Raw genomic sequence first — 27,424 nt, 5'->3', positions numbered from 1 at the left:
TTTTTTCAGCACATACACCATCATTAACCTGATTACAGGTGCTGAAATTATGAAACTGTGTAATTAAAGCGAAACACTTTGCTTGAAAGCTTGAACTGGAATCATTCGTCTTCTGAAAGTCAGTGATTAATGCTTGGGATTTGCTTTCAAGAAAGACCCTTTGAAAGAATTTAACTAGTATAACTAAGTGTGGCCACCACCTCTGCCTGGTATATGCCTTCATCTTTCAAAGCCAAAACTTCCAATTTGTAAATGGGGCTTTATGTTAAATAAGTGTTAAGTCTGAAGCCCAAGAACTTCAGGGTTATTTTCTCAGAGTTACAGAAGAAATTTTACAACTGACCTGAAACTAGTGGAATGTCAGTTTATATCAAAGCAAAATTAAAAAGTGATGTGACAATGCCCCATATTTCTTATTAATAAAAATAGAAAGAAGTGACCCTCTAGATCATCTGCAACAAACTGTGTGCAAAAATATATTTTTCCATAAAACAAAACAATAACAGAGCAGCTATAAAGAAAATCTTTGCTCTTGTAAAGCTGAAAAGTGGTAGACAAGAAAAGTTAATTGACTAATTATTTCTTTCAAAGGTTTTATTGTTGTATCTTTTGGGAAGAAAAAAGCACAATTAGGTTAAGTTATTTACATTAGAAAAGCATGATCAACACAGGGGAAAGTAATGGCAAAGACAAAACATTTGACAAATGTGAAAAATATATTCAGCCATGACATTTAGAAATACTCAACCTTAAATATTAAATATCTAAAGTATAGCTGATTTATCTCTTCTACATCTACATTTGCAACATGAAGCAATACAGGGCATGATCATCATCATCATCTTCCTCACAGTACGTATAGAAGGTCGTCCACTAATTGCAGCATTGGTTATCCAATCCTTAGTTCCTCCTGTACTCATGTCAATCCTTGGGCAACCTTCTATAGTAGCTGTTGTAGTCCATGGGACAATTTGAATTTGTCCCCCTCCTAAGATTTTGTCATACCATTCACACAATGGTAGCTCCACCTTTCATACTGTATCCCTGATAGCATCAGACCAATGAGGGGACTGATGCAAATCGATGAGCTGGACTGCTTTGTGGAAATATTGACTTTCTGTGATTTTTGAATTGTGTATTTAGTAACTAGATTAGGCAGAAACAGAATTGTGATTGAATTCTTGATAGTTATGTATTATATTGCGATACACAGTATTTCCATATCACAATATACATTTAAATGTACTGAGATTGAGGATCCAAGTTGTCCTGTCCAAGTGGGCCCATTCTTCCTGGAGTGGTTGGGGGTCAGAAGACCAACTCTGGGCTGCTGATTAAAGGGTAGTTTGTTTTTTCCAGTCACTATTTTACAGCCTGGAATATTGAAGTAGGGATATGGTACAACATCACCTACTTCTAAGGTGCCTAGAGAAGGGAAATAGCCTTAAGGGGTCAAAACTCTATCAATACTTGTATTTCATCACAATAAAATTGTTCATTCTAGTACAAGTGTAGCTGGAGTTTTGACCCTTTAAGTCCAGACTTTTAATCAGCAACCCTGTATCTTGATTTCTCTGACTCGAGGGCAACCCGCTACCACGACGAATCACTGTGTATCATTCGTCTCCTCTTCTTTACGATGAAAGCTCATATTCTGCTTTTTCACCAGTTCAGCATAAAGGCTTTGTTTCTTCAGCAGCTCATCGTGACTGCCCTGCTCCTTTACCATCCCTTCGTTGAGGACAATTATATGATTGGCCTTCTCTACAACACCCATCTTGTTGGATATCAACAGCACGGAGCAGTTGTTGGATTGGTTCAACAAAGCTTGGTGGACCTGTTAAGTACAATCATGATATGGTGTTACATGTACAAGAGTAGTAAAATAATGAGCAAAAATCTGTGAAACTAAATAATTTCCTACCTGGTATTCATTCTCTGTGTCCAAGTCACTGGTGGCGTTGTCCAGTATCAGGATTTTGGGACGCCTGATTAAAGCTCTAGCGATTGCAATGCGCTGCCTCTGGCCTCCAGACACCTGGCCTCCCTTTTCTCCAGCATCTACACAACAGAAGGATGTACTGTTACTGTGTTTATGTACATCCTCTGGGAATAGTCAGTGTCTTTTACACTAGGCAAGACCACAAGGCCAAAGTGCTGTCGGTTTCAAGAGAAAACTGATGGATGTATAAACCAGTTCAAAATCATTAACGCATTTCAATTCATTAGGTTTTTGCAAAAACTTGCCCATTATGATACCATGAGTGTCCTCGTTACTGTAGCTAGCAGTAAGGACAGTGCTTGCTTTGCCTGTGTTAGTGGAGACCTAAACCTCCTGTAAACACAAACCACTATCACAAACATCCCACTTGTAGTTTTTAAGTGTGTAATGTCGGCTGGCAGCCTGCAATCCTCCACAAAAACATTTTATAACTAATATTACTCTATGCCAGGCAACATAAACTATTTCAGACCTTTATAAATTAAATTTAAGACTTTAATATCTTCTAAGGTATTTTTGAGCAAACAAAATTCCACACTTTTTAGACTTTTATAGACCTGCAGATACCCTGGTCAGACAGCCAGAGAGAATGTGCTATCATTACATACATTACAGTTTTCTTAACATCTATATATTAGAACAAAATATTCTTCCAGAAAGTGAAAATAACCCCCGTGGATAACTCCACTCCAGGATTGACTCTTCTAGGTGCTAGAATTTGTGGAACAAACCTGTGTCATATTTATTTGGCAGTTCCAAGATGAACTCATGAGCACTAGCGAGCTTGGCAGCCCTGTACATGTCCTCATCGGAGGCATCCTTGCAGCCGTACTTGATGTTCTCCCGGACGGAGCGAGCAAACAGCACACAATCCTGGCTCACCACAGCAATCTATACACAAACAGATTGAAGAGGAAACATCAGTGGCGGAGTAACTGTCACAGCTGACTCTAAAATGGTTTACAATGGGGGAAACTGAGCAGAAAATTTCAATAAACTGCAATTCACCTTCCTTAAATCATCATCATTGAACAGCTCTGGGCTAATTTTATTTCATTTTCATGTTCTGGTCTCAGCTGCACAATTCACTTACATATTTCCAATCTTGAATTTTAGTCAGTTTTTGTGGTATAATGACTTAAACTCTTTAGGGTGTCAGTATCTCACCTACACAGGTCGTGGTTTACTGTGTCTTTTTATATCTGTTTTTTCAAATAAAGAGTACAGAAATTAAAAAGGGTTGGATGGTAGAATTCTGCAAACCATCCTCAACATCCCAAAGGAAAAGTCCCGAAAGGCTAGAAAGCTCCTTGCAGTCTTAACTTGATCAGCTGAGGCTGAGGAGTGCAGAACTTTCACATTTCACTCAACTGCCTTTAGACAACAGCTTAACAGCTGTAAGTGGCCTGTGTTTTGAGACTTTTCATTATTAAATCATTCTGCCCCCTAGTGGCCAAAACACATGTGAATGGTCTTCGCTCCCTTTGTGGGCACATAACTGGGTTTCCTGGTCGTCTTCTATAGACAACAAGCGGCACCAGAAATGTGTATCATGTTTCCCTCATGTGTCCTTGTGCATAATGCAAACAAAAAACATGGCCCCACTCATAGAAAGTCACTTACCTAGTTACTTACTTGTGGACAAAAACTCCACAGGGTTCCTTTAAGCTTCCTATTATTGTGTTTACGTTAAGCCAAACACATGCCATCTTTTGTAGCTATATATTTTGTATATTGTTATATTGTTATTATTTATCTTTCCTTTATATTTGTTACTGCAGTTTCTTGCAGTTTTCCTGTTCTCTGCACTGCCACTTTGCTGCTGTAACTGTGGGACTACTAACGGCGATCTTATCTTATCTTATGTCAGTGTCAGCCAAAGTTTAATGCAAATACATATTGTGATATGCAATCACAATATGTAATCAGCATGCATGTGTCATTCATATCAATTGCATGTTGCAACTGTTAAACACCCACCTTGTCATGCAGGTACTGGTCTGTGTAGTTCTTCAGCGGTTTCCCATCCAGTAGGATCTCCCCTGCTTGGGGCTGGTAAAACCTCTCCAGCAGCTTGACACAGGTGGACTTCCCTGATCTGTTAAGCCCCACAAGGGCAGTGATTTGGCCTGGTTTTACCTCCAGAGACACATCCTGTTGGAAGAAGGAATATCTTAAATTGGTAGAGAGTCATATGTGATTAAAACAATTTGAATTATAAACATAATAAATGCACAGAAGATAAACACAAATACATAGATACATACCTTAAGCACAAGATTGTTTTTATCTGTGCTGCCAGAATAAGAAAACCTAACATTTTTGAACTGAATGTGTCCCTTAAGACTTTCAGGGGCCAAAGTGCCATCTGGCGGTACTTGAGGTTTCCGATCCAAATACTCAAAGATCTTTTCAGAGGCACCAATTGCCTTCTTCACCTCTGGGTAATAACGCATGACAGCCTGGAAGAGAAGCAGCAGTGAAAGTCAAGCAAAACTGGGCACTTTGAACTAAACAACCAGCTGCTTCTTGGCCGGCGGCTCACCTCAACTGCAGATGCAAACTGTAGCTCATAGAGGACGAAAGACACCAGGTCTCCACTGCTAACCGCCCCCCTGGTCACAAGGGTCCCTCCGTAGTACAGAATTCCCACCTTCAGGGCCAAAGTGGTCATCTGAGGGAACATAAAAATAGCTTTTATTCACATTAAAGGAAGTGGATTGGAAAGAAACTCAAATTATTCCACTTCAATGAGCATGTGGACCAGCTGCATTTCAAAATCACTGGTCATGGCAGATGTCCCAAATAATAGAGGTTATTAGTGTATTTTACTAGAAATATAAAGGAAAGATCTAAATGGAAAGTTTCAGTTCTTTAAAATATGCAGACAGCAACCTCTAAGTGACATTGCAGACATTTCATGCAATTATTCACTAGTTTAACTCCCACTGTCCCACTCAGATAAAAACAAGCTAAGAAAGAATTGCGAATACTTTATAACACAGGTCAGTATTCAACTCACGCTGTTGGCCCAGGTAGACGCTGCATAGGCTGCTGCTTCCTTCTTATTGAGGGCGTAAGTGTCGTCCAGCCGCTGTCTGTACCTCTCTGTCTCACCGTCCTCGTTGGCAAAACTCCGCACTGTCTTCATGCAGGAGAAGGTCTCTGTGGCTACCTGGTTGGCCTTAGCCAGTGACTCCTGAACCTTTGCAGCAATAGTCTGAAACGTGGATACAAGTAAAAAAAATAAGCAAAATTCACTTAGGAGAAAAATCTTCTGTGATTTGTTGACTGATGAAACTGGTCATTTTTATGCTCAGGGTATTTTTTTGTGATGATAATGAGTTTTGTTTTGTTTTTCAGGATCAAGTGATTCAAGGAGGTTTTTTTTTTTTCCTTGAAGAATATGGGAAATCTGGGGGAACTCATCTTTACCTGGTGGAAGTGTCCAGTGAGTTCGGGTATGACCCAGATGATGGGCAGTCCCATGCAAGTGAGCAGAGTCATCTTCCATGACTGGCTCACCATGAAGAACAAGAGGAAGCCAAAACGTGCCGTGTACCACATCACAAGACTCAGTTTCTCGCTCAGCGCCTCGCTCATATCGTTGGTATCCGTGGTAATGCGTGACACCAGTTCACCTGAGATCAGAGTTGTGCATTACATTAAACATGGCACCACACTTCTGGTTTAGAAATCTGTATTTTCTTAATCCACACAAATTGTGTCAAATGTTGCGTTGGCACAGTCACATGCACAGAAGCTACCTGTCGGAGTAGCATCAAAGAAAGCGATCTCCTGTTTCAGCACAGCCTGGAAGACGACTCCCTGCACTGAGGTGTGTATGCGGCTCATGGTGACGTTGTACATGAGGTCACACACAAACTCAAGCACAGCACTGAAACATACAACAGAGGACACATTACAGTGGAAAGTACACAGAGAAATCAGTCAAGGATATTATTACACTATCATTTCTGCTCAGGTGGAAAATGTTTTCAGAAAGAGTTTAGTCTAGCATTGAAGAGAAATATGATGAAAGAAATTATTATCTAAATTCCTTCTCTGAACCCAGAGTTGGGTGATTTTTTATGAGTTATTATCTGTATAAATTTAAAATCTGTGAGGAGAGAGCACATAAAATCTAACAAAAGATCCCACAGCTCAAATACTTTGGGGTTTTAAAACTACAAACTGAACCACTTAAGTTGGAGATAATGAGATGATAATGATTTGACTGAAAATGAAATGAATCTGAATCTAGTATATTATACCCTCATTGAAACCGCATCTTAAAAACTAAAATTAAAGTTCTGCCAGATAGATTAGATCGATAGATTATGTATTTGCTATTTAGCTAAATAACCACCTGAAAATTTGCTCTTCAATGAAAAGAGAGGAGATAAAGATTTGAGATACTGTAATTTATCCAATTCAAATTCTGATATTTTACTAACTGAGAACTGGTAATGCTTGAATTTCTTTGTTACAAAGGTTATATTACCTGGCAATGGTCATTAGTGTCATGACTGTGATGGCCTCTGTGAATGCATCAGGTGCTTCTTCATTCATGATCCAGTCAGCAACGCGACCAGTGTACTGAGGAATAGCCATCTCACCTGAGAGCAGGAGATCACATCATCACGATATTGATCTTTGATAAGGAACGACTGTCAATCTCATTGCTGTTAGACTGACCTAGAGTCAGCATAGTCTACAGCTGAAGCAACCATTTAGACTTTTGCACATCCCTATTTTCCAACCTGTATGATTTAATTTTATTGACATTTATTATTATAACTTACGCTACTGGTTATTGTGTTATTAAGTTAAATGGAAAGTGCCACATGCAAAATATGTTAAGTTTTCCAAGCTAAAGAATCCTCTGACTTGAAAGACAACAGGTGTTGTTAACTTTGGATAAGCTTTACTTACTGTAATTCCAACCTCGTTACTCTTACTTTTCATCAATACTACCCACTCTGAGTGAAGACGCAAACAACACAGCAATACCAGGATGCAACTGTCCAGAACTTCATTGTTGCATGATAACACTACTTATAAATAAACAAATACACATCATTTAAATCAAGATGTTGTCTCACTTACCATAAGAAGAGAGGACAACGAGAGAGAGCACAGCAACAAAGCGCCAGAAGTAGGGCTGCATGTATCCCATCAGTCTCTTCAGAGAGGCACCGGTGTCCTCTTTGGGCTTCTCAGAGGGCGTCTTTGTGAACAAAGATGAGATGTATCGACCCCAAGAGAGCAAAAAAGATGACACGTATCTGCTCCAGTAGAGCCAGGCCACTACTGTCACAACATAACCCTGCAACACCTGCAAAACAAATAACAGGTTTAATACACAAATCCCCCCCAAAAAATAAAAATACATAAGTCACCTACTGCTTCAGATGACAAATGTTAGGAGGAAATGCATTAAAATCCACAGAGATGAACATGTGGGGGATTTCTCATGCTCTTCAGACTGGTTTGGTTTTGGTTTCAGTTTTGTTCCTGTTCCAGGCTCAGTAGCAATAAAATCTTAACCATAATAGGTAATTTGCTCTTCTCTGACTGGCTATAAAATCTTATTTTTACAATACTTTTGTCCACTGCAAACATTAGATTCTCTTTTTTTATGTCACATCTGACTGAATACTTCAGGGGTTTTGACAGCTGACCAGACTAAGAAATCATAAAATAACACTTAATGGGCATCAGTCATGATTCTTTTAACCAGGCCTACAGGTAGATGTGGCCAACCAGTGAACAAAAGGTCGCTGGGTCAAGTTAGGAACAGCAGGGTGGCTGATAACAGTGGTGTAGTAAGTACTCAGATTGTTTTCTTAAGTAAAAAAAGAAATGCCCTAAAGTAAAAGTGTTAAACTGCAATATCTTTGTTTGAACAATCTGAAGGAAGTGGAGTAATTTTAACTACTTTACAGTTGGGTACTAACAGTGGACTGTATTTTATAATCTCATCACAGGTTTTGTATGTAAAGTCTTGCTTTGTTATTTGAATTTGATGTGTAAGTTACTAGTTTACTTGTTCACTAGCTTTAAATAGTTGTCAGATAAAAGTAGTGGAGTGAAAAGTACAATATTTCCCTCTGAATTGTAGTTCAGTAAAATTATAAAGTAACATAAAAATGTACTGTTTTGTTACTTTCCACCAATTCCACATCATCACTTTCAGCACGTCCATGTTTGTTTATCATTTCTCTTCCTGGTTTGGATTTTGGAAACGATAATATCTGGGTGTAAAACTTGTCAGCAGCTGAGGTGTGAGTAAGCTGAAGTGAAGCATCTCAGACTTTTTCGCTATATGAAAACACAAGATGGTTTCAGACCCACGAAGCATCATGGGCCTTGTTCTGGATCTGTCACCCCCAGTCACGTACTAGCATATCGAAAAATGGGTTAAGAAAAGTACTACTGTATACTACTGTATCAATGTGATCAATCCTGTGGCAGATCATAGTTTCAAACACATTTACATAAAAAACAGAAAAACACAGCCACTCACCCGTCCCCATGAGTGCCACCCCCACAGTTCCTCCACGGTTGGCTGCCCCAGCACCCACAGAAGAGTGGTGTAAACTGGGAAGTGGAAGCAAAGGACCCCTAAGCTCTGGAGCCCCTCAAAGCTACTCATCCATGGCATGCTTCCAGGGTAGGTGAAGATGAGGAAGGCAAGGAGGCAGGCCCGTACCACCCCCCCTCCCCACAGGGTGAGGAAGGGCTGGGAGAAGAGCAGAGGTGAGAGCTGGGCCAGGCCCACGGCCTGCAGCACACACACATCCAAGCACACAAACAGCAGGGGGGAGAAGTAGCTCATTTTCTGCATAATGCACAAGTCCTGCAAACACAAGTGAAAGGCAGAGTCAGTGGCACTGTATTCAAATCAACACGCAAAGTCAGGTTTTGGCGGTGAATCTAACATGGTATTACCTATGGAGAGATACATGTAGAATAATACAGCTAAATATTCTTCCTGTATTAAAATATAATATAATAAACTAGGCCAATAATTTGACGGTGTTGAGACGCGGCTGTCTGTGAACTGCAGATGGTTTTCAGCATTACTTTCGTTTTCAGCTCCTCTGCTGATTTCTCTGAAACGGTCCGACAGTCGTCCTTCCACAGACACACACTCAGGCTCAGCCTTACACTCACAACGACAACATCGCCACACGTATTATTAAAAACTCACGACCTGAGTTAATTTACAGCCAACACAGCAACGTCAGCTCGCCTCGTTTCATCACCACAGTTTAACTTACGTTTCCTTCCGACGGGACGCGCTCGTCACAAAGAGCCTGAGCAGCTTCACTTGATCCCAACAGAGTAAAAACAGCCGGTTTGCGACCAACACTGCACCGGGAGCTGCTCAGACCTCCGGGCACAGACGGCTGAGACTGAAACCGAAAGTACTGTGGGGTTTTTGTTTTTTTAACCACGGAAAGTCCCTTTTATGGATGTTTGCCACCATGATGACCGAAGAACAGCAGGGAATGAGTTGTAAGGAGTAACATGTGGTATTTAATTACCATGTCCTACTTATTTAAAATAATAATAATAATAATAATAATAATAATAATAATAATGTATCTTAAATGTAGCACAGTTCAACTTTAATATGATCTGCATACAGGATGTGAACAGTCCAGCAGCGACACCATGTGGCGAGGAGCTTTATCACGTCTTTATCAATAATAAATCAATCAATAATGAAATAAATAGTGTGTTTGCATTGCTGCAAACAGTGTTCTATATAACAGTATATATTATTATGCAATCTCCTCTTCCTAAGATTTATTAACTCCTTAAATGTAAACTTATTTTATTCATCTTTCTTATTTTCCTTGAGTCTTGGTTTTTTTTTTATTGGAATCTCTATTTTTTATTTATTATATCTAAATATTATATGAACACTGTTCAAGGTTTTTGGTGCCAAACCATTAACTCATGGTGCTGGTGTGAAATCAGTCATGAGTTATTGTGGATTATAGTGCTTTCCCTGGACAGGAATTAAAAAAAATGCCACTGCAGCACAGCAGGATGAACCTGCTCCACTGCTTGGCCTGTATTTACACCACCATCTCACCACCGGTACAGTGCACACAGACCTGTAGAGACATGGTAGCTTCGTTATCTCCCAGAGACCCAGAAACCAGTCAGTGTATTCAATGTATTAATTAATCAATCCTATGTAAAATTAATCAGCAAATGTGTTGGCAATTGAATAATTATCAAAGTATCTTTCCAGTAAAAACAAACATTACATACTTCCATCTTCTCAAATGTAAGGATTTGTTGTTTTTCTCAGTTCTATATTGTTATTAACTAATTATATCTTTGGGTTTGGGACCACTGACCAAGCCAAACAAGACATTTCATTAGTTGCAGCCCTTTATGGCCCTGTGGCAGTTGCCGTCTTTGCTTGGCTGGTGATCTGGCCTTGAGCTGGAGACTGAAACCCCCAACAGAAGCTTTGAACTCCCTGATAGCTTCCTTCCTTTCCCCTGCTTTCATGTTCGAAGAATGGGATGAGCAAAGCCATAAATGTTCTTACTATTTTAAGCAGCCTCTTCAAAAGCCACTATAAATCACTAATACTTAGACAATATTCCTTCTTTGGATTTTTTGGAAAATCCAATCTGTTGTGAAAGATAGATATGTTTATTAATGATTATTATTATTATGATTATTTCCGTTTTGTGCTACTGCATACTTACAGTTCACTGCTTTACATTTATCCACTTCATTTTCACAGCCTGCTGCAGTATAGCTATTGTATACAGCTACAGTCCTTAAGATTTTAAATACAAACACACTGTATGACCAGTTTCTATAGATTCAACCATATCCAACAGTTTATGAATGAGCTCAGTCTCGGCTTATTACAACATTAAAATGCTTCTTACATCTTTCAGTAATGATAATCTAATAATATAATGGAGATGGTTTTGCAATACAACACTTAAAATATTCAATTATAAGTGTAACTTAATATACTATAGGCATATTTTGCTGATAATACTTCTGTATTTTAACTTAAGTACTTTTTTGAGCACAGGACTTTGTAATGGAGTATTTTTTTTTATATATTTTTGCTTCTTCCACAAATAACAATTAGTTATTTCTTTATGCGTTCATTCATTTATTTCTGAGCGACTGACCATAAACTTGCTTTCTGCCTTGGAAGCTAGTGCGCATGCTCAGACATGGCAGCCGCCTCTGAGGGGTCTCCTCAGATCCGACACTTGGGATATTTCTCAAAATAAAACCCTGAGCTGAAAGCGGAGCTGACACACGACGGGCTTCCCTGTCACAGCCGGGATGGAGTGAACAAGCGGCGGCGGGGAAACTGGATCTGATCCGGATGGAAGCGACGGGTCTACGAGACGTTTTCAAATGCATAACACTATGTAAGCAAACACCGAGAAATAAGTGAGATGTTAAAGGGTTCGTCGCAGTTTAATCTGCATGGAGAGCAGCAAGGACTGAGCTTCATGCAGGCTAGAGGTAATGAAAGATCTGCCAGGTTCAGCCTGCTTCACTCAGCCTACCTGTGTCAGGCCCAGCAACGCCTACTTCTGCAAAACATCTGGCTGTCGACACACACATGGCTTTGTTGTGGTTTACAGAGGGTGAGCAGTGTTTTCAGGTTTGTTTAGGAGGCGAACAAAAGATGCTGCAGAAAGGGGAGACTTGCATAACAGTTCTGCGTTTATCTATGAACTGTTGTGAGAGGGTGTCAGACTGTTTAAACCTTAATTATGTTTGTGAGAGCAAAAGAAAATGTCAGTGTCACTGCCTTTCCTCCTCATCTAGACCACATCGAGATGATCAAAAACCACCAATCTGGAGCTAAATACCGTTTAAAACACAATTTCAGATTTGTGAAACCTTTATTCCAGCCGTCAAAACACCATTTTCCACATCTCGGACCACTTCTGGATCAGCTGTGCTTAGACTGCTCAAATCTGGACTCGATTAACAGGAGGAGTGTAAAGACAGTTTGAGACAGTGAAAGCAGGAAAAGAGCAATTTCAGTGTTTTTTTTTCATCCAGTCCACATCAGACAAGGTCCAGATCAAAAACCACTACACTTAAATCTGGATATTCAGTGTTTTAAACAGTATTTGCTCTCTCTTTGCTAATCCAGTACAGATTTGAGCACCCAGGACAGTGGATCTAGACCTGGTCCAGTGTGGTCTCAATGGAGAAAACACAGTGGAATCACCACTGTGTTGCTTTCATAAATAAAATAAAGATTTTGCAAATCTGAAAGTGGGTTTGAAACAATGTTGAATCTTCAACTAGGATGTCTAACACCTTATCACTACAATAAGTAAAGCAAAAAACTGGCTCAGGTAACTCAGGTTTCCCTTAACTTTCCCTTTAACTCCCGAATCAGAAACTAACTTCAGCATCATGGTCTAAATAGAAAAACAGTCTGAGTGCTAATCACTGAATTTAAAAAGAATGCCAACATTTTGCTTGATGTACACGGCTCCAACAACCTGTTTCTTATGTTTAGCCATTGCAGCAATGGAGGATATTGGTCTCCATCCCAAACCCACCAATGACCCCCCTGTGCACAGACCCACTGTCACTGAGACTCTGGGGCTGCACCACGTCCCACCAGGTTGGTATGAGTTCAGAGAGTTTATGTGATTTTATCAGTCACAAATTTGTTTCTGTGTCAAGAAATCAAAACATACAATAGAAAAACAATAGAAAACCTCAGACCATGCAGTATAACTATCACAGTATGGCTGCTACCAGCAATTATTTTCATCAATCTATTGTTCAATGTATAAACTGACTCAAATGATTAATCGATTGTCAAAATTGTTGCCAATTGATCTTCTGCCAGTTGAGTAATCTTTTTATCCACTAGTTATTTCAGTCTTGGAGAACTGCTGGTATCTGGGTGCCCTGGGAAATAATGAAATTTGCCAGGTACTGTATAGTGGAGGTCAACAGGGGCCCAGCCACAAAGGTTTAGAACTGGGCCCCTCGGAGGATAATCCAGACATGCATAACAAGGTGTGTGTGTGTGCTGTTCTGTCCAGGTCATCTACATGTCTCAGATGCAAGCAGGAAATCTGACATGGATAAAGATGGACCATCCAAAAAAAGGTCCCACTCAGTGACAACAACAGAGCAGCAGACGATTCCCCAGTTTCCTTCACACAGCCCACTGCCTCTGGGTACTGACACCAGTAAGTGACGGTCTGCTGAAGTCCTGTGTATAACTGGATTTAACAGCTACATTCATGTTTTGAGAGGGTTAGTCTGAATGATATGAGCCTCTCTTTTTTTTTGTTTTTTTTTTTCAGAAATTTAGTAGTGGAAGAAGTAAAATCTTTTACCTGAGTAGAAATATTTTCCTACAAGTAAAAGTCATGCTTTCTGAATTTTACTTAAGTAAAAGTGCCAAAGTATTTGCATCAAAATACTCTTAAATTACAAAAAGTACTATAATGAATAATATTTGTTTGATTATATTTTGTGTTATTTCGAATCCGCTACGCAACCGGTAACTAAAGTCATGAAATAAATGTAATGAAAAGTACAATATTAGTATAAAGTAGCAGTGAGTGTAAATACTCAAGTAAAGTATAACTACTGAAGTACAGTGCTTGAATAAATATAATAGTTATTTCACACCAGTGCATTTTTTTTGCCATGTATGTAAATATAAATCTATAATCTATATAATAATAATCTGGATCTACAAACCCTGTTTATCATATATTTTTAACATAATATAAAACCACCTGAGACTGAAATTTGAAAACGCTGTATTCGATAAACAAAAACTGTCATTTGTGGCAGAGCCTTTGTATTTCAAACCAATAATTACTCCAGCTGTGTTTTTTGTGTTTTTTACAGCACTTCTTAATACAGCTGCTAAAAATGGAAACACTCATTTGGATAAGGCAGAGACGTCCAGAAAAACACCCAAAGCCAAAATCGCAGATCCATCGAAGTGGAAGCAAAACAAGCAGAAACAGCTGAGGATGGAGGGAAAAGCATATTTGAGCAAAAGAAAAAAAGACGGCGAGATCGTGACAAAACAGCCAAGAGCAATGGGACCACGGTGCACCTCACATGCATGCAAAAAGGCATCAAACCGGCTTTGCAACGAAATCAGCGAAGAAGCCAGGAAGAAGGTGTTCGAGGAGTTCTGGCAGCACATGAACTGGGCTCAGAGGAAGCAGTATGTAGCAGGACAGGTTGACCGTGACCCCGTGGAAAGATCTCGAGCAGCGGGATCACAGTCGAGAAGATCGGTTTCACTCCGTTATCACTTGATGGTGGATGGCAAACGGAAACAAGTATGTAAAAACATGTTCCTGTCCACGCTGGGGATAGGAGAGTGGTCTGTGCTCAACTGGGCAGGAACAACAAAAAAGAGCGATTCAAATGAAAACAAGTTAGGAAAGAGGAAGACTGTCGCTCAGTGCCCACAACAGAATCCTCCACCTCCTGCAGTCAGTCACACTGTGGAAGTCAGTCAGGGTGAGTGGGCTGTCTATCCTCTTCTTCAGCTACTCTGGAAGTTGCAGGGCAGGATCACTGAGCTGATTAATGGAGTAGACCAACACAACAGTTTTGTGAACAGACTAAACGCTGTCATTGATCAAGCACAGATGCCAAGTGTATCCTGGTTCGAACTCCTCTTTACTCTGTTTTCTGTCACTTTCAGTTGAATGCCTTTAGCTTTATACTGTAACTGCTGGTTAGACAAAACAAACAACCTCAAGATGTCATCGTAGGCTCTGGAAGATTATCATTTTTTCATTAATGTTAAAAGTAAATGATTAGTCATTTAAAAATGTAAAAATAACTATCAAGTTAATAATCCCATCTATTGTTATCGGATATTTAAACTCCACATATCGATATAAAAAAAATCCAGCATCTGTGGGGCTATAATGTTAATGATATTTGCCCGTTTTTTGCAGAGCAAGTGAACACCAATGACAAAGACAAAAACAAGGCACCAGAACCAGAGGGGCCCAGCAGAAAGAAGTCCAGAGTTGCCAAGCCCCTGATGTGGAAGCAAAACCGACAGAAGCAACTTAGAATGGAGGGAAAACCTTACACCAGCAAACGAAAGAAAGATGGCACGACCATAACCAAAGCTCAGAGGACAATGGGACCAGGATGCACGTCCAGTGCTTGCAAAAGGGCCTCAAACCGCTTCTGTGCTGACTTCAGTGAGGAAACAAGGAGCAGCATTTTTACTAACTTCTGGCAGTGCATGAACTGGTCTCAGAGAAAGATCTATGTGGCCGGACTAGTTGACTGCGACCCGGTGGAAAGAACCCGAGCACCGTGGACTCAGTCGAGAAGATCAGTCTCAATGCGATATCATTTGATAGTCGATGGGGACAGAAAACAAGTTTGCAAAAAGATGTTTCTCTCCACTTTGGGGATTGGAGAGTGGTCAGTGCTTAACTGGGCACAAAACGCATCCCAGGAGGAGGATTCAGAGGAAAACACAAAGAAGCAAACGCAGAGGAAGTCTCGTAAGGCCTCCGAACATATAGTCCTGAAGGAGTTCCTGGAGAGTTTACCTAAAGTGCCCTCTTACTGTTGCGGAACGCCCATCGCCAAGCTGTATCTGGAGCCAGTCTTCTCAAACATGTCCGACGTGTACAGGCACTACTACAACCACTGTTTGGAGAAAAAGACGACGCCGCTCTCTCGGCAGGTTTTCTGTGCTGTGTTTAAAAAGATGGATTTAGGATTGTGCGACCCCAAAAAGGATCAAAGTTGTACTTTTGGTGCGACAGGAAACTTGTTTAATGAGCTTTGGGAGGAATACTGCATGGAGAGAGGAGCTCCAGGGCCACAACTAGAGAAAGTGGGCGACCAGTAGAAAAGGAGCTATGTTGGAGTTCGCTGCTAAGTTTGATTCAAAGACTTTGCTGAAATGGTCCAGTTGTCTTTATGCAGCTGAACAAGTGGAATTATTTAAGCACTACATGCATTTTGTTTTTGTAATGGAGAAGTCCAAGGTGTTCTTTACAATTTTACAATTTGCAGTCTACTAAAACATTAATCTGAGAATCTGCTGTTTTGACTTTCAATACAAGTGAAAGGTCAAAGCCAAGCAAAGTGTGTGAAAGGACTCACAGCACTACAAGCTGCTCAAGTTATTTGTTTTTATTTATTTCCCTCTCACCCAAAATGTTTCTTCTGTGACTTCAGTGACAACAGAAGCACTTTACAGACTCCTGTCAGAGGCCGAGCGTTCAGTCGAGTTTTTTTTTTTAAAATTCAAACTACGCTCTCCCCTCACACACCACAAAATAACCACTCTTCCAACAGCTCAGACACCCCACAAACACTACAAATACGCACACACACCAACACACACACATACAGTCTTCGCCCTCCTATTCTTCTCCACACAGTGGCAGGAAGTTGTCCAGATATCCGCTGGCCTCTGAAAAAAAAAGAGCGAGTGAACAAAGTGGGCTGGGTGGTGTTAGAAGGTGTTGGTGGCAGTGACGGTGGTGATGGAATTGGGCAACTTGACTTGAGAGTTAACTGTTCATTGTGCGCAGCAGGGCTGTGGCGCTACAGTGTAGGAGGCTGTGAGTCACAGCTGAGCTCCTGCAGATCAGAGGCCGGTTTACCCAACAGCTGGACTGGACCTCTGATCCGTCCGAGCAGAGAGAGGAAAAGGCCCCCAGCTGCCGACCCGGACAGCCTGAAGATGTTGGCTCTGAGCGTGTTTCTTCTGCTGGGACTGAGCTGGACCTGTCGAGGTGAGTTAGCCGCTCTGTTCTCAACAGATTCATCTGTCTCTCATACATACATTAAACACGCCGCCTGCTCGAAGCATAGCCACACGGCAACAGTTGAATCTCATGACCAGTTTGAAAAACATGACGGTAAATTAATTATTGCCCATTTCGCAGATTTTTGATTTTTGGACTTTTTTTGGACGTAACTTGTGCCCATTTGGTTTATAATATAACATTAATATGATTTTCACATTGAAGCCCTGTATATTCACTGAATATTATGATACTGAATAATTAATTTCTTAATAACTTTTCTCCAAATGTATTATTTTTAAATATTTTGGGATAGACGTACTTGTTTTTTGTCATAGCAGCTATTTTTAATGTTCTTTAAAAAAAAAAGTCAAACATTTTTTTTTACAGTTTCATATATGTTAACAGCTTAATTTGCTTAATGACATTGTTTTGTATCTATATTCCTTACATTAGAATCAATATAGATATAAGGACTTTTTATCCCTCCTGCACCAGGAAGGCCCTCTTTGCTGATCAAGTGAAACAAAAGTGTAAAACACTTAACGTGTCTAATTTCAGCTCTATTGTCCGTGCTTTTTTTCTGCTCTTATTTTATGGTCCCACACACACCTGCCAACCCCATTGTCCAACTCCATCACATTCCTCATTGCCACGGTGACGACCTTCGACCTTTATCAAGTCCCCGGCCCACTCCATTTCCTGTTGCTATTCGCTTCTCCTGGAAACTTCCTGTTTATGTCAGCCCCATTTCCTGTTCCCGTTAACGGCCCGTATCAGGACCCACCTTTCATGGCTTGACCTGCATTGTTATGAATAGTTGCTAATGCTCTGAAACAATGAGCGGTTTGAATATGTGGGTGAGCTGGTCCTGCGATAAAACACAGAGTGAAAACAGTTTGCATGGTCCGTTTGATTACTGCGTGATGTCAGCTTCAAGGAGCATGAAAAGGAGCTGCAAGACATTCTTTAGACATACAGTTCACTAGACGCTAGAGTAGACTAACACAACAACTGTTTAAATAGACCGCAGATTATGTGAGACATTGTGCACAATTGGCACTTTTTTTGGCACCAATCTGTATTTGTCTGTATTCCCTACAGCTGTATCTAGTGATCCGTGGGCTCAGTGTCAGAGCAGCAGAATGTGTAAGGACAAGTTTGCTGACGGATCATGTGACAGAGCATGTATGGACCCGGAGTGTCTCAGAGATGGCTTCGACTGCCTGAGGGACAGGGGCCACTGCAAGTAAAACACCTTTGTTGTCATCTCCTTGAGACTTCAAGTATCAAAAGCATTTCCAGCTTGATAGTTAATGTTGAAAATTGAAACAAATTTTTCATTTCATTATTGAGGCCAGTTATGGGTGTCCTTTTGAATTATTGCTGGTTTATGCATTTTCTCTCATTTGTATTAATACTGGTATTTGATTTATGTGGAAACAAAAGATTCACTTTAGGTTTAAGGATGTTTTCCAAAACCAAACCAAAATAACAGACAAATTATGATGGCGAGGATGATGATTAATAATAATAATAATAATGAAAATAATTTGGATTATTAATACACTTGTGCAGAGGAGAATTGAAATACTAAAAAGTTACCAGTGTGCAGGCAACATTATGATATCCACAGAAGTGCAATAAATAATTTAAACAGCTGAAAACGTAAACACAATATGACAATTTATTCTTGACCTTGGAAATATCAGTCTGACGAACAAATACCACATCTTAAAGCTCTGTGGAAAAGAAAGCTAGTATCTATTAATTCTGTCTCTCTCTGTTTATCCCTTCACCCCCATCATGACTCTCAGTCCGGGCCACATCCAGTACTGCCGCGATCACTATGCCAACTCCCACTGCGAGCAGGGATGTGACAGTGCCCCCTGTGGATGGGACGGCAGCGACTGTTTCACACACCTGAGCCCTGTGTGGGCTCAAGGCACCGTGGTCCTTCACACCAACATCCCACTACATCGTGGCATCTTCTCGAATAGCTCCCTGCTCTGGGCGCTCAGCGTCATCCTCCAGTCGCCACTCAAACTGAGCGCGTCTGCCCCCTTTGCCACCAACAGGAATTTGTTTGAGTATAAAGCTCACCAGCTCGCTGACCTGCTGACTCAGACAACACCGGGGGGCTCAAATGGGTGCGTGCTGATGAAATTACTGACGTTATGATTAGGTGTGTCAAAAGTAGCAACTGTTGTTGTACTTTATTTAACCTTTATTCAAAACACACATTTTACAAGGAACGCCCGGCTGAGATGGCAGCTTCAAAAGATTCAGACAAAGCAATGTTAAATCAGTTAACAGATCAAACAGTACTACAGATAATGAGGCTGAAATTAGGCTACAAGTAGGTTAAGAACAGAGATATTTAACAATGAAGTTATTTATTGTAGAATCTTTACAGATTTTTTTCCAATTTCAAGTTCTTGTGATCTGAGATAGCCATTACAAGATTAAGTCTGTAAAATAGAGTTGCAGATATATGATGACAGTTTGCCCAGAATGGCTTTATAAATAAAAATATGATTCAGTTGACATTTGGAAAGAAACAGCGAGCTAACTCTGGAATACAGAGCAGAAATGATTATTGGTTTTAATTTTAATTAATATTCTCATCAGTCTGTGACAGAGTCTAACATATGGAGACACTGTGCTGATGGATTCATGTACAACAAATCACCATAAATCACAAATCTCCAGCCTTCTCCTAGCTTCAAAAGAAAAACCGACCTAGTCTCTAAAATAACAAAATTCAAAGAGAAATTCAGTCTGAGATTTTTCACAAGATTTCAACGTGTTGCTTCAAAAGAAAGATATTTATGATGCTAAACCTGTAACAATAGCCACATTTTCAATTGGCTTTGTTCCTGTATTAGAAAATAACATCAACTTTTGTCTCCATGCACCAGAGTTAACAGAGCTGAAACTGCAAAATATAAAATGCTAGGATCTAGGAGAAAAGATCCACAGCTGCATAACAATGAGTTTTATATCCATGTGCATTAACACTTCAATCATTTCTGTAAACAAAACAAAAGGAGGCCAAACACAGAGCTCGGGAACCACAAGCCAGGCATATGATGAAATAGGTATTTTTACATTACAGTTCATGTTCCAGCTTTGAGAAAGTTACAGATTTTAATCAACAAACTCGCTTCATGAAACTGGCCTCAAAAATGACGTACTTACTCTTTCCTATTATTTCCTTCCTCTATCTCTCTTTCCTAGCTCCCTCCTTTTCCTCCAAGTGGACAATAGGCCATGCTCCCGTTTGCCCTCTACCTGTTTCCCTTATGCCACCGAGGCTGCCAGTTTCCTACATGCCGTAACAGTACTGAAGCCCACCCCGTTCCCCGCCCTCCCGGAGCTGAAGGCCATCATCAGTATTACAGGTGTCCGAGAGGAAATAGGAAGCAGAAAGGATGAAATGTTGAAAGTCAAAGGTAGGCACACATGCCCTGTATCTGCCCCCTCACACACATCCAGCGTAGAAATTCATCCAAACAAAACACTATAGAACATCTTTCCATTTCCAGTGTGTAGATGTATTGCTCACTGCTGCAGGTTTTCTGTTTTGTTTCCATATTTTATCCCTCAGCTACAGAGAGGTACGTACAAACCAAAATTAAGATCACACAGAGTTGGTTTAGGTAAGATTCGCGGAGGTTAAAGCAAGGCTGCATTTTAGCCTGAGGCAAAAGAACAGGGCTTCATCGTAATAGATAGCTCCTCTAATCCATGCTGCTCCGTGTCTATTGGGCAATTTGTCCATGAAACAGTTGTAAAAAACTTTTTATTTTTTAAATTCTTTTTCTCAGAGCCAAAGCCTGTGTGGTTATGGGCCGTAGTTGCCATAGCTATTGGCCTGCTGCTGCTTCTGCCCCTGGTGGTGTTCCTGGTGGTCAGGAGGGTGAGGCAGCAGCGGGCAGAGAGCGAGGGCAATAGCAGGGTGAGACACCGGTCTACAGTCACCGACAACAACGGCAAAGCCAAGTCCTGGACACCACACGCAGCCCACCAAGAACAACGGGTCAGATCCAGCAGGGAGAAAGACAAGATCAGTCTGAGGAAAAAGAAGAAAGCCAAGGAAGCAGAGAAGAAGAGGAGGAGGGAACCGCTGGGCGAGGACGCCATTCGAATGCGGTGAGAGGAGATGATTGCAGAGGATGTTTTGTCTGCTGGAGGAATGATGTCATGTAGACAAATATAGTTTATTCTAAAACAAGTGAGAGTTCATCCTGTACAGTTCTTACAAAGGCTGAATGTCACTTCTTGTCTTGGAACCCTTCTCTGCTCGACTTATCTACTCACAACACATTTCCCAACTTCACAGCAGCAGCTGAAGAGAGAATTTACTCATAAACCTTTCTTATCAATACAACAATTTAAAGCTGCAACACTGAGCTAAGGGCCAACTCCCTGTTGAGCATTTGTGCTGAAATGATTCTTTTTGATTAATTGATTAGACAGAAAATATCTCCAAACCCCTCCTTTCTCTTTCAGGGCCCGTGTTAACGTTCTCAAAAACTACCACACTCTGCGTGTTGAGATTTTACAAAAACAAACCCTGGTGTTCGGGTGTGTTGCTGAGCTCTGGTGACTCATAAATCAAAATAAAAAGACAAGAAAAGAGAAGGAAAAGTCCACAGGAACACACCAGTTTCTTAATATGCAACATAAAAACTGTGCTTTTGTTTTCAGGCCTCTCAAAAGGGACCAGGATATAGGAAGTGACACAGACTTTACCCAGAGTTCAATGGAAGACATCAATGCCAGATGCTCCAGACGAGAGGAGGACGCCTCCATCTGTGACCACAGGACCCAGGAGCAGAAACACTACCGAAACGGACCCTCGCAGTCGCGCAGGCCCATACAACGTAAGGGTTTTCAGTCATGTATTCATCCATTCACACACTCACTCATTCCTAGCTCCTGAATTTTTATTCCTCTGACAATCTGCAATGTGTTTTCTCTAAGTCTAGGATTACTTTACTGTGGACACAATGGTGTTTCTGATTGACTGTGTGCTAAATGAGACAGTTGTAAACAACAGATTTATCAACATTATAATTCAATGTGCACGGATTGAAATAGAGCTGCCCCATTTGGTCAATTAATCGATAAGTCAATCAAAAGAAAATTAATCAACAGCTATTTTGATTATAGATTAATTGTTTCAGTATTTTTTATGCTGCTTTTTGGGTTTGGTATCATTGTAAGTTGAATATTTTTGGGCTCTGGACTGTTGGTCAAACAAAACAAGATATTTAATGTCCCCTGTTTCCACTGCTGTCTGACATTTTATAAACCAAACAATTAACAGAGAAAATAATGAATAGATTAATTGACTATGAAAATGATTACAGTTACTTGCAGTCCTCGACTAAAACCTAAAATAATTTTGTAATTACATGTGACACTTTCTCATGTGAGATTATATTTAATGTCAAAATCAGAATCACTTTATTCAACAACTTCAGTAAATGTGCAGAAGAGAAAACTACACTCATACACATATAAGACACAGTGAGCAGGATTCACACTGACAAACTGTTCAGGACAAAGTTGCAGTTTGAGACATGAACAATTGCATGTAAACTATAGATATCCTTTCATGCATAGTATTAATGCACATACCAAAATCCTTACATCCTGAAATGGTTCTTGTTCTCCTTTAGCTCCACCTAGAGGTTGGGAGAGAAACGCCATGCCTCCTCCTCTGCTCAGTCCTCCTCAGCAGGTCTGGCCTCTATTCCTGCTTTTGTTGTCTGTGTTCATTTTATTTTATCCATGTTGTGGAGGAGTCACTGTTATGAATGGCTTACCATTTCTATTGGTGCTGTATTCAATTGAGTTCCCATGATGTTGTATAAACTGGGACATTGTTCATGTTGTTAAAACTTCATTTATCTGACCGAGTCTCTCTGCTTGTCTGAATTTATTACTTCCTTTACCTTGTTTTTGTTAGTTCTCTAAGCCTCTTTAGTTTCATTTTGTTTTTGTTTTTATTGTCCTATTTCAGAGCAAGTAATGTGTGTATATTATATATATGTGCATATGTATAACATCTGGTTTTTATTCGTCATGGCTTGGTTGTCTTTGCAGTCGGCAGAGTGGTGTGGCCCAGATGGGTCTGTGGTTCTGATCCGAGCCGTGCGGAGCGGGCTGGACAGAGTGGTTTTGGAGCTGCTGCGAGCAGGAGTACCGGTTAACAACACTGATCATACTGGTAATCAAAGTCACCTGGATTAGTTTTATACCTGAAAGTCTGAATCAACCACAAACCTCAGTCAAATAGTATTTGCATGTAATTCTTTGTGCCTGTTTTCACCTTCTTGAAGTTCAGAACAACATGAATAAAAAAGGAACTGTAACTAGGAGGATTGAAATTACAGTTCACAATAAAATAAACCTTTATTCATTTTATGAGACAAGCAGGTAAAAACAGTAATGAAGAATTATGTGCAAATGCAGTTCCATCATTGCCTGTGCAGTTCACCATAGGACCCAACCATTTTCCTGCAAATGTCATGTCATCACTGAGGTCAGGAGCTGAGACAAATTCTGCTTTAACCCCTTCGTACATGAATTGGCTGATTTTGTAAATGCTTTTTGAAGCTCTGTGAAGCTATATTGAGCTAAAAGCTGACACCAGCAAGCTAACATGCTCAGTGACAAGACTAACATGCTGATGTTCGCCATCTTACTCTAGCATGCTAGCATTAGCTATTTACCATAACTAATGTTTTGAAGTTTCCTGGTATTTAGTCATAAACCAAAGTATTAGACAAATTAAAATGTCTAATACTCATGATGACATGAGAGGAAAGGTTAAGGGATCACCAAAGTTAATACAAGTCACCCTGAGGGGGACATGAATATCCATCCAAGAGTTTTTCAGATGTGTCACTAAAAACTAGCTTCATATCGTAGGGACAATGATTATCAGTACAAAATTTCATGGCAGTTCATCCAGTAGTTGTTGAGATATTTCAGGTTAATCTGACAGAACCAACGTTGCCATCCCCTGAGCCACACCGCTGTCATGTGCACTTGCCATATTTAAATACCATACATGAATAGGTTTGTACAGCTCATAAGCAAACCATTATTTTCTGACACCTGTACACTGAGGGGTTGAGTAGCTGGTGTAACTTACCCCATTTCTCTCACGTCCTCTTTTTGTGTCCCTCCTCTCCCATTCTGTCCTCTCCTCTCCATGGCTTCCATCTCTTCCTCTGTCTCCTCCTCCAGCTCCCCTGCTGCCCTCCTCTGACTCAGAACAAAGTTAATGTGCTACAGAGCTCAAACTCTGGTCAATGGACACGTTAACTTTGTCGCTCATCCTTCTTCTTGCTTTTGCTGTCTCTTAGACTTTCTGAGTTTCTGTCTCTTTCTACTCCCCTAAGTTTTGTGTTTGTGTCCCATCTCTGTCATCTCGTTGTCACCTGGGCTGAAGCAGTTCATCTCCATGTCCCTTCCCCTTCATGCTCGCTCTCTTCACCATCTGGGCTCGACTCTGTTTTGTAATGGTTGTTCATTGGCTGACTTACTCCCCCTCACCTTCACTCACACTGTCTCTCTCAGGGAGATCAGCCCTGCACTGGGCATGCTCAGTAAATCACCTCTCCCTAACAAGGACCCTCATACGCTACGGGGCCGCTGTGGACCTGCAAGACAACAAGGTATGGTCTGAAAGTTTCTTCATGCTACTTCATGCTAGAAGGATTAAGAACAAATTGGAATAAATACCTTTCAAACATCTCAGTAGTGTGTTACATTTTGATTTTGTCTCTGGTAGGGCGAGACACCACTCTTCCTCTCTGCCCTCCACGGCTGCTATGACACTGCCAGACTTCTCCTCCTTCATGGTGCCAACCTTGAGCTGCATGATCGAAGGGGACGTCGACCCATCGACGTGGCCAGAGAAGGAATGCGTCACCAGATCCTGGAACTCCTACTAGCTCACCAAATTCAGAGAGGGCCTGTTCCCATCGACTCGGCCAACGACATGATGTGGGAGGAGCGCGCTCTGATGTTCTCGCCATGGGTGGGATCACAAGGCCTGCCTGGGAGAAGTGCCTCCTTCTCTGGGATCGTAGGACATCGAGATATGACCCCGCCACCACAAAAGTATGGTTTTGAAAATATAATGCATGCAAAGACAACAGTATATGTTTCTTTGTTAGCCCTCTGACGATGTGCATCCAGAAGGGTACATCAGAAATTTACAGTTACAACTTAAACAGTTAATCAATTAATCAGTTTTTCCATTAACAGAAAAATAATTGGTTAATATTTGATAATCACTTAATCATTTATGTTATTTTTCAAGCAAAAAGGTTAAACTTTCCCCATTTCGAGCTTGTCAACTGTGAGGATTTGCAGCTTTTCTTAGTCTTATGCAGTCGTGAAATGGACATCTCTGGTCTTAAGAGTGCTGGTTTGTGACAGGCATTTTAAAGGTTTTTTTTACTGACATTTTATAGATAAATTTTTTTAAAAGAACTGGGTTGTTTTGTACATTTTAAGACAGTTCACTAAACATGACATAATATTCTTTTTTTTGTCATTGGCATTAAACATATTGTACACTTGTGTCTACATATATTTTGCACTGCAAAACATAATAGGAAAGCTCTACATAAAAAAACTATATTGAGTTTCAGAACAACCAAACACTTAACAAAGGAATTTTACAGGTGCTTTACAAAATCATTGCCTGTGTAGTTAAACGTGAGGAAGGCCAGTGGTTTCACAGGAGGGACTCAAACATCCCACTTTCTCGGACTTGTTACCAAAACCAAAAACAGAGAAACTCAGATTACAACACACACAGATGAGGTGTGACTTTTATGCACAGGTCACCACTACTCCACTATATCTTTACATAGACAATAGTTGTTTGTTTCAATATTATTGCTTGAAATCCTGTTTAGTCTTGTTTACAGAACCTTTAAGTACTTGTCAAAAGAACCCAACACTGTAAAACTGTATTTGATTGGATAAAACATGTGAAGCCACTACTACTTCTAATCCAATCTAATATTGTGATGACTGTCTTGTCTTGCCAGTGATTGGTCGATGAACAGAGTGCAGTACCCCTCCCCTCAGAACTGGCGACCACAACTCAACCAATCAGCAACAGCATTGGTCCCTCCACGAGTCATGGGCCGCTCCCCTCGACCAATCAGCACCTTACAGGAGGTAACCTCAGAAGACGAGGATCGTGACAGGCATCAGGAAGTCCCCAGAGCTGCAACACCCCACTTCCTGTCACCACAGCCAGCCCCTCGGCAGCGTTCCTTTTCCTGCACCCAGCATGCATTGCAGCGTCGCTCCAGTGCCCACCAGCCAGACCCCAATTATATTATTGTGACAGACAGAACAGCCAATGAGCCTATAGAAAGAGTAATTGTTTCACCTGCCACAGATGCTGCCACCCAATCAGATCGCCAGCCAGTGGTAAATGGTGACAATCCCAATAGAGCAGAACAAGCAGCGGTGAGTTCAACGAATACAGAGCAGAAATCTAGAGGTGAGAGGTCAAAAAACACTTCTGACTCCACACAGACAGCCTTGTAGAGAAGAGGAAAAAGCAATGAAACTTCAGCTGCCTTCCTATTCATAAGAATAGGAGGATGTGAATATGATAGTGATGTACAGTGGTTTAATAGATCTACGTTGACAGAAGGGCACAGAGTTTAATGCATATTTTGTTAATCCGAATGCATAGCAGAAGGCTTACAAGTAGGCCCACAGCTGGAAGGACTCCCACCTTTATTTAGTGTAACTTGGAGGTTAAGGATTGTCCGATATGCATCTGTTGGGTGTCGCGTGACAGATTTGCTTGTTAGATTACTGGTTTGTTACATTCCTGTCAAATGAATACACAGCAGCAGATGGAGATGCTCCAACCTGGACAACCGCTCCAGTTTTCATTCAGCCTTGCCAAAATTATATTTTTTACTAGGGAGGGGTATATTACTTGCAATTGTAATGGTAATTTTCTGTTACATAGCACAATCAAATACATAACAGAACATGTTTGACATGAATGCCAGTTAAATGTCAATCTGGAACTGAACTACATTGTGTTCATATTGTCTTCTTGTGTAACAGGTTGCATTCTGATTATTGGTGAAATATTGAAGGATAAAAAAAAATGATGTGCACAGATGCACAACGATGTCAGAATCCTGTTGATACATGCAATAAAGTGACTTTACATTCAAATAACAGAATTATACTTTAATTTTCAGATCCATTTGCATCATAGTCAACATGAAGGTTTACCCAGTTTACCCTCCATTATGAATCTATAATCTCAAAGTAGAATTGTGTTATATACCAACTTCTTTTTGTTTCATCTTTATTAACAAAACAAATGTACAACAATCAAACATCACAAAAGCAATTTCATATCAGAATAAAGGCTCAAAATACAATTAAGTGAAACAAGTGTAATGAATAATAGTTAAATTAGTAAAAAAAAAAAACATGGCACAGTTTTCATGTGTTTCACACACTCAAGACTTTCTGATCTGTTTCCAATGAGTCTTTGTAATTTAATTATTTAAAAAATGCTCTAAGGATT

General features: G+C 40.4%; 3 protein-coding genes across 3 annotated transcripts; 2 read left to right on the top strand and 1 right to left on the bottom strand.

Moving 5' to 3' along the window:
• Positions 1-576: 576 nt before the first annotated feature.
• Positions 577-9,441, bottom strand: tap1 (transporter 1, ATP-binding cassette, sub-family B (MDR/TAP)). The gene is made up of 13 exons (XM_071469103.1): positions 9,289-9,441; positions 8,532-8,864; positions 7,112-7,340; positions 6,507-6,621; positions 5,770-5,900; positions 5,438-5,643; positions 5,025-5,222; positions 4,548-4,676; positions 4,270-4,464; positions 3,983-4,156; positions 2,734-2,893; positions 1,925-2,061; positions 577-1,837 (listed from the first exon to the last, which is right to left on the bottom strand). Exons 2-13 carry the CDS (start codon positions 8,850-8,852, stop codon positions 1,607-1,609), a joined length of 2,226 nt encoding a protein of 741 aa, XP_071325204.1. The 5' UTR covers positions 8,853-8,864; positions 9,289-9,441; the 3' UTR covers positions 577-1,606.
• Positions 9,442-11,116: 1,675 nt separating this feature from the next.
• On the top strand, positions 11,117-15,130 carry LOC139613174 (uncharacterized). Its single transcript, XM_071469584.1, has 5 exons — positions 11,117-11,436; positions 12,552-12,659; positions 13,090-13,239; positions 13,913-14,358; positions 14,989-15,130. The coding sequence occupies exons 1-5, from the start codon at positions 11,391-11,393 to the stop codon at positions 14,995-14,997; spliced, it is 759 nt and encodes a 252-aa protein (XP_071325685.1). The 5' UTR covers positions 11,117-11,390; the 3' UTR covers positions 14,998-15,130.
• Positions 15,131-15,927: 797 nt separating this feature from the next.
• notchl (notch receptor, like) lies at positions 15,928-27,071 on the top strand. Its single transcript, XM_071469583.1, has 11 exons — positions 15,928-16,803; positions 17,920-18,064; positions 18,633-18,965; positions 20,056-20,270; positions 20,646-20,970; positions 21,529-21,704; positions 22,506-22,567; positions 22,933-23,056; positions 24,415-24,512; positions 24,629-24,960; positions 25,902-27,071. The coding sequence occupies exons 1-11, from the start codon at positions 16,752-16,754 to the stop codon at positions 26,410-26,412; spliced, it is 2,373 nt and encodes a 790-aa protein (XP_071325684.1). The 5' UTR covers positions 15,928-16,751; the 3' UTR covers positions 26,413-27,071.
• Positions 27,072-27,424: the final 353 nt, after the last annotated feature.

Source organism: Trachinotus anak, unplaced genomic scaffold, assembly GCF_046630095.1.
Source record: "Trachinotus anak isolate AG129_WGS33_773 ecotype Australia unplaced genomic scaffold, CSIRO_AGI_Tana_v1 ptg000032l, whole genome shotgun sequence".
Lineage (NCBI taxonomy): Eukaryota > Metazoa > Chordata > Actinopteri > Carangiformes > Carangidae > Trachinotus > Trachinotus anak.
The sequence above is the reverse complement of the archived record's forward strand: the minus strand, read 5'-3'. Positions and strand labels throughout refer to the sequence as shown.

Excerpts from the sequence above, each read along its gene's own strand:
- tap1 (XM_071469103.1), bottom strand. The coding sequence starts at position 8,852 with ATGCAGAAAATGAGCTACTTCTCCCCCCTGCTGTTTGTGTGCTTGGAT. Across the intron at positions 4,157-4,269 it reads AAAACAATCTTGTGCTTAAG|GATGTGTCTCTGGAGGTAAA; the intron begins GTATGTATCTAT and ends TTCTTCCAACAG. Across the intron at positions 2,894-3,982 it reads ACCAGTACCTGCATGACAAG|ATTGCTGTGGTGAGCCAGGA; the intron begins GTGGGTGTTTAA and ends GTTTGTGTATAG.
- LOC139613174 (XM_071469584.1), top strand. The coding sequence starts at position 11,391 with ATGGAAGCGACGGGTCTACGAGACGTTTTCAAATGCATAACACTAT. Across the intron at positions 11,437-12,551 it reads TTTCAAATGCATAACACTAT|CCATTGCAGCAATGGAGGAT; the intron begins GTAAGCAAACAC and ends TCTTATGTTTAG. Across the intron at positions 12,660-13,089 it reads GCTGCACCACGTCCCACCAG|GTCATCTACATGTCTCAGAT; the intron begins GTTGGTATGAGT and ends TGTTCTGTCCAG.
- notchl (XM_071469583.1), top strand. The coding sequence starts at position 16,752 with ATGTTGGCTCTGAGCGTGTTTCTTCTGCTGGGACTGAGCTGGACCTGT. Across the intron at positions 20,271-20,645 it reads TGAAATGTTGAAAGTCAAAG|AGCCAAAGCCTGTGTGGTTA; the intron begins GTAGGCACACAT and ends TCTTTTTCTCAG. Across the intron at positions 24,961-25,901 it reads ATGACCCCGCCACCACAAAA|TGATTGGTCGATGAACAGAG; the intron begins GTATGGTTTTGA and ends TTGTCTTGCCAG.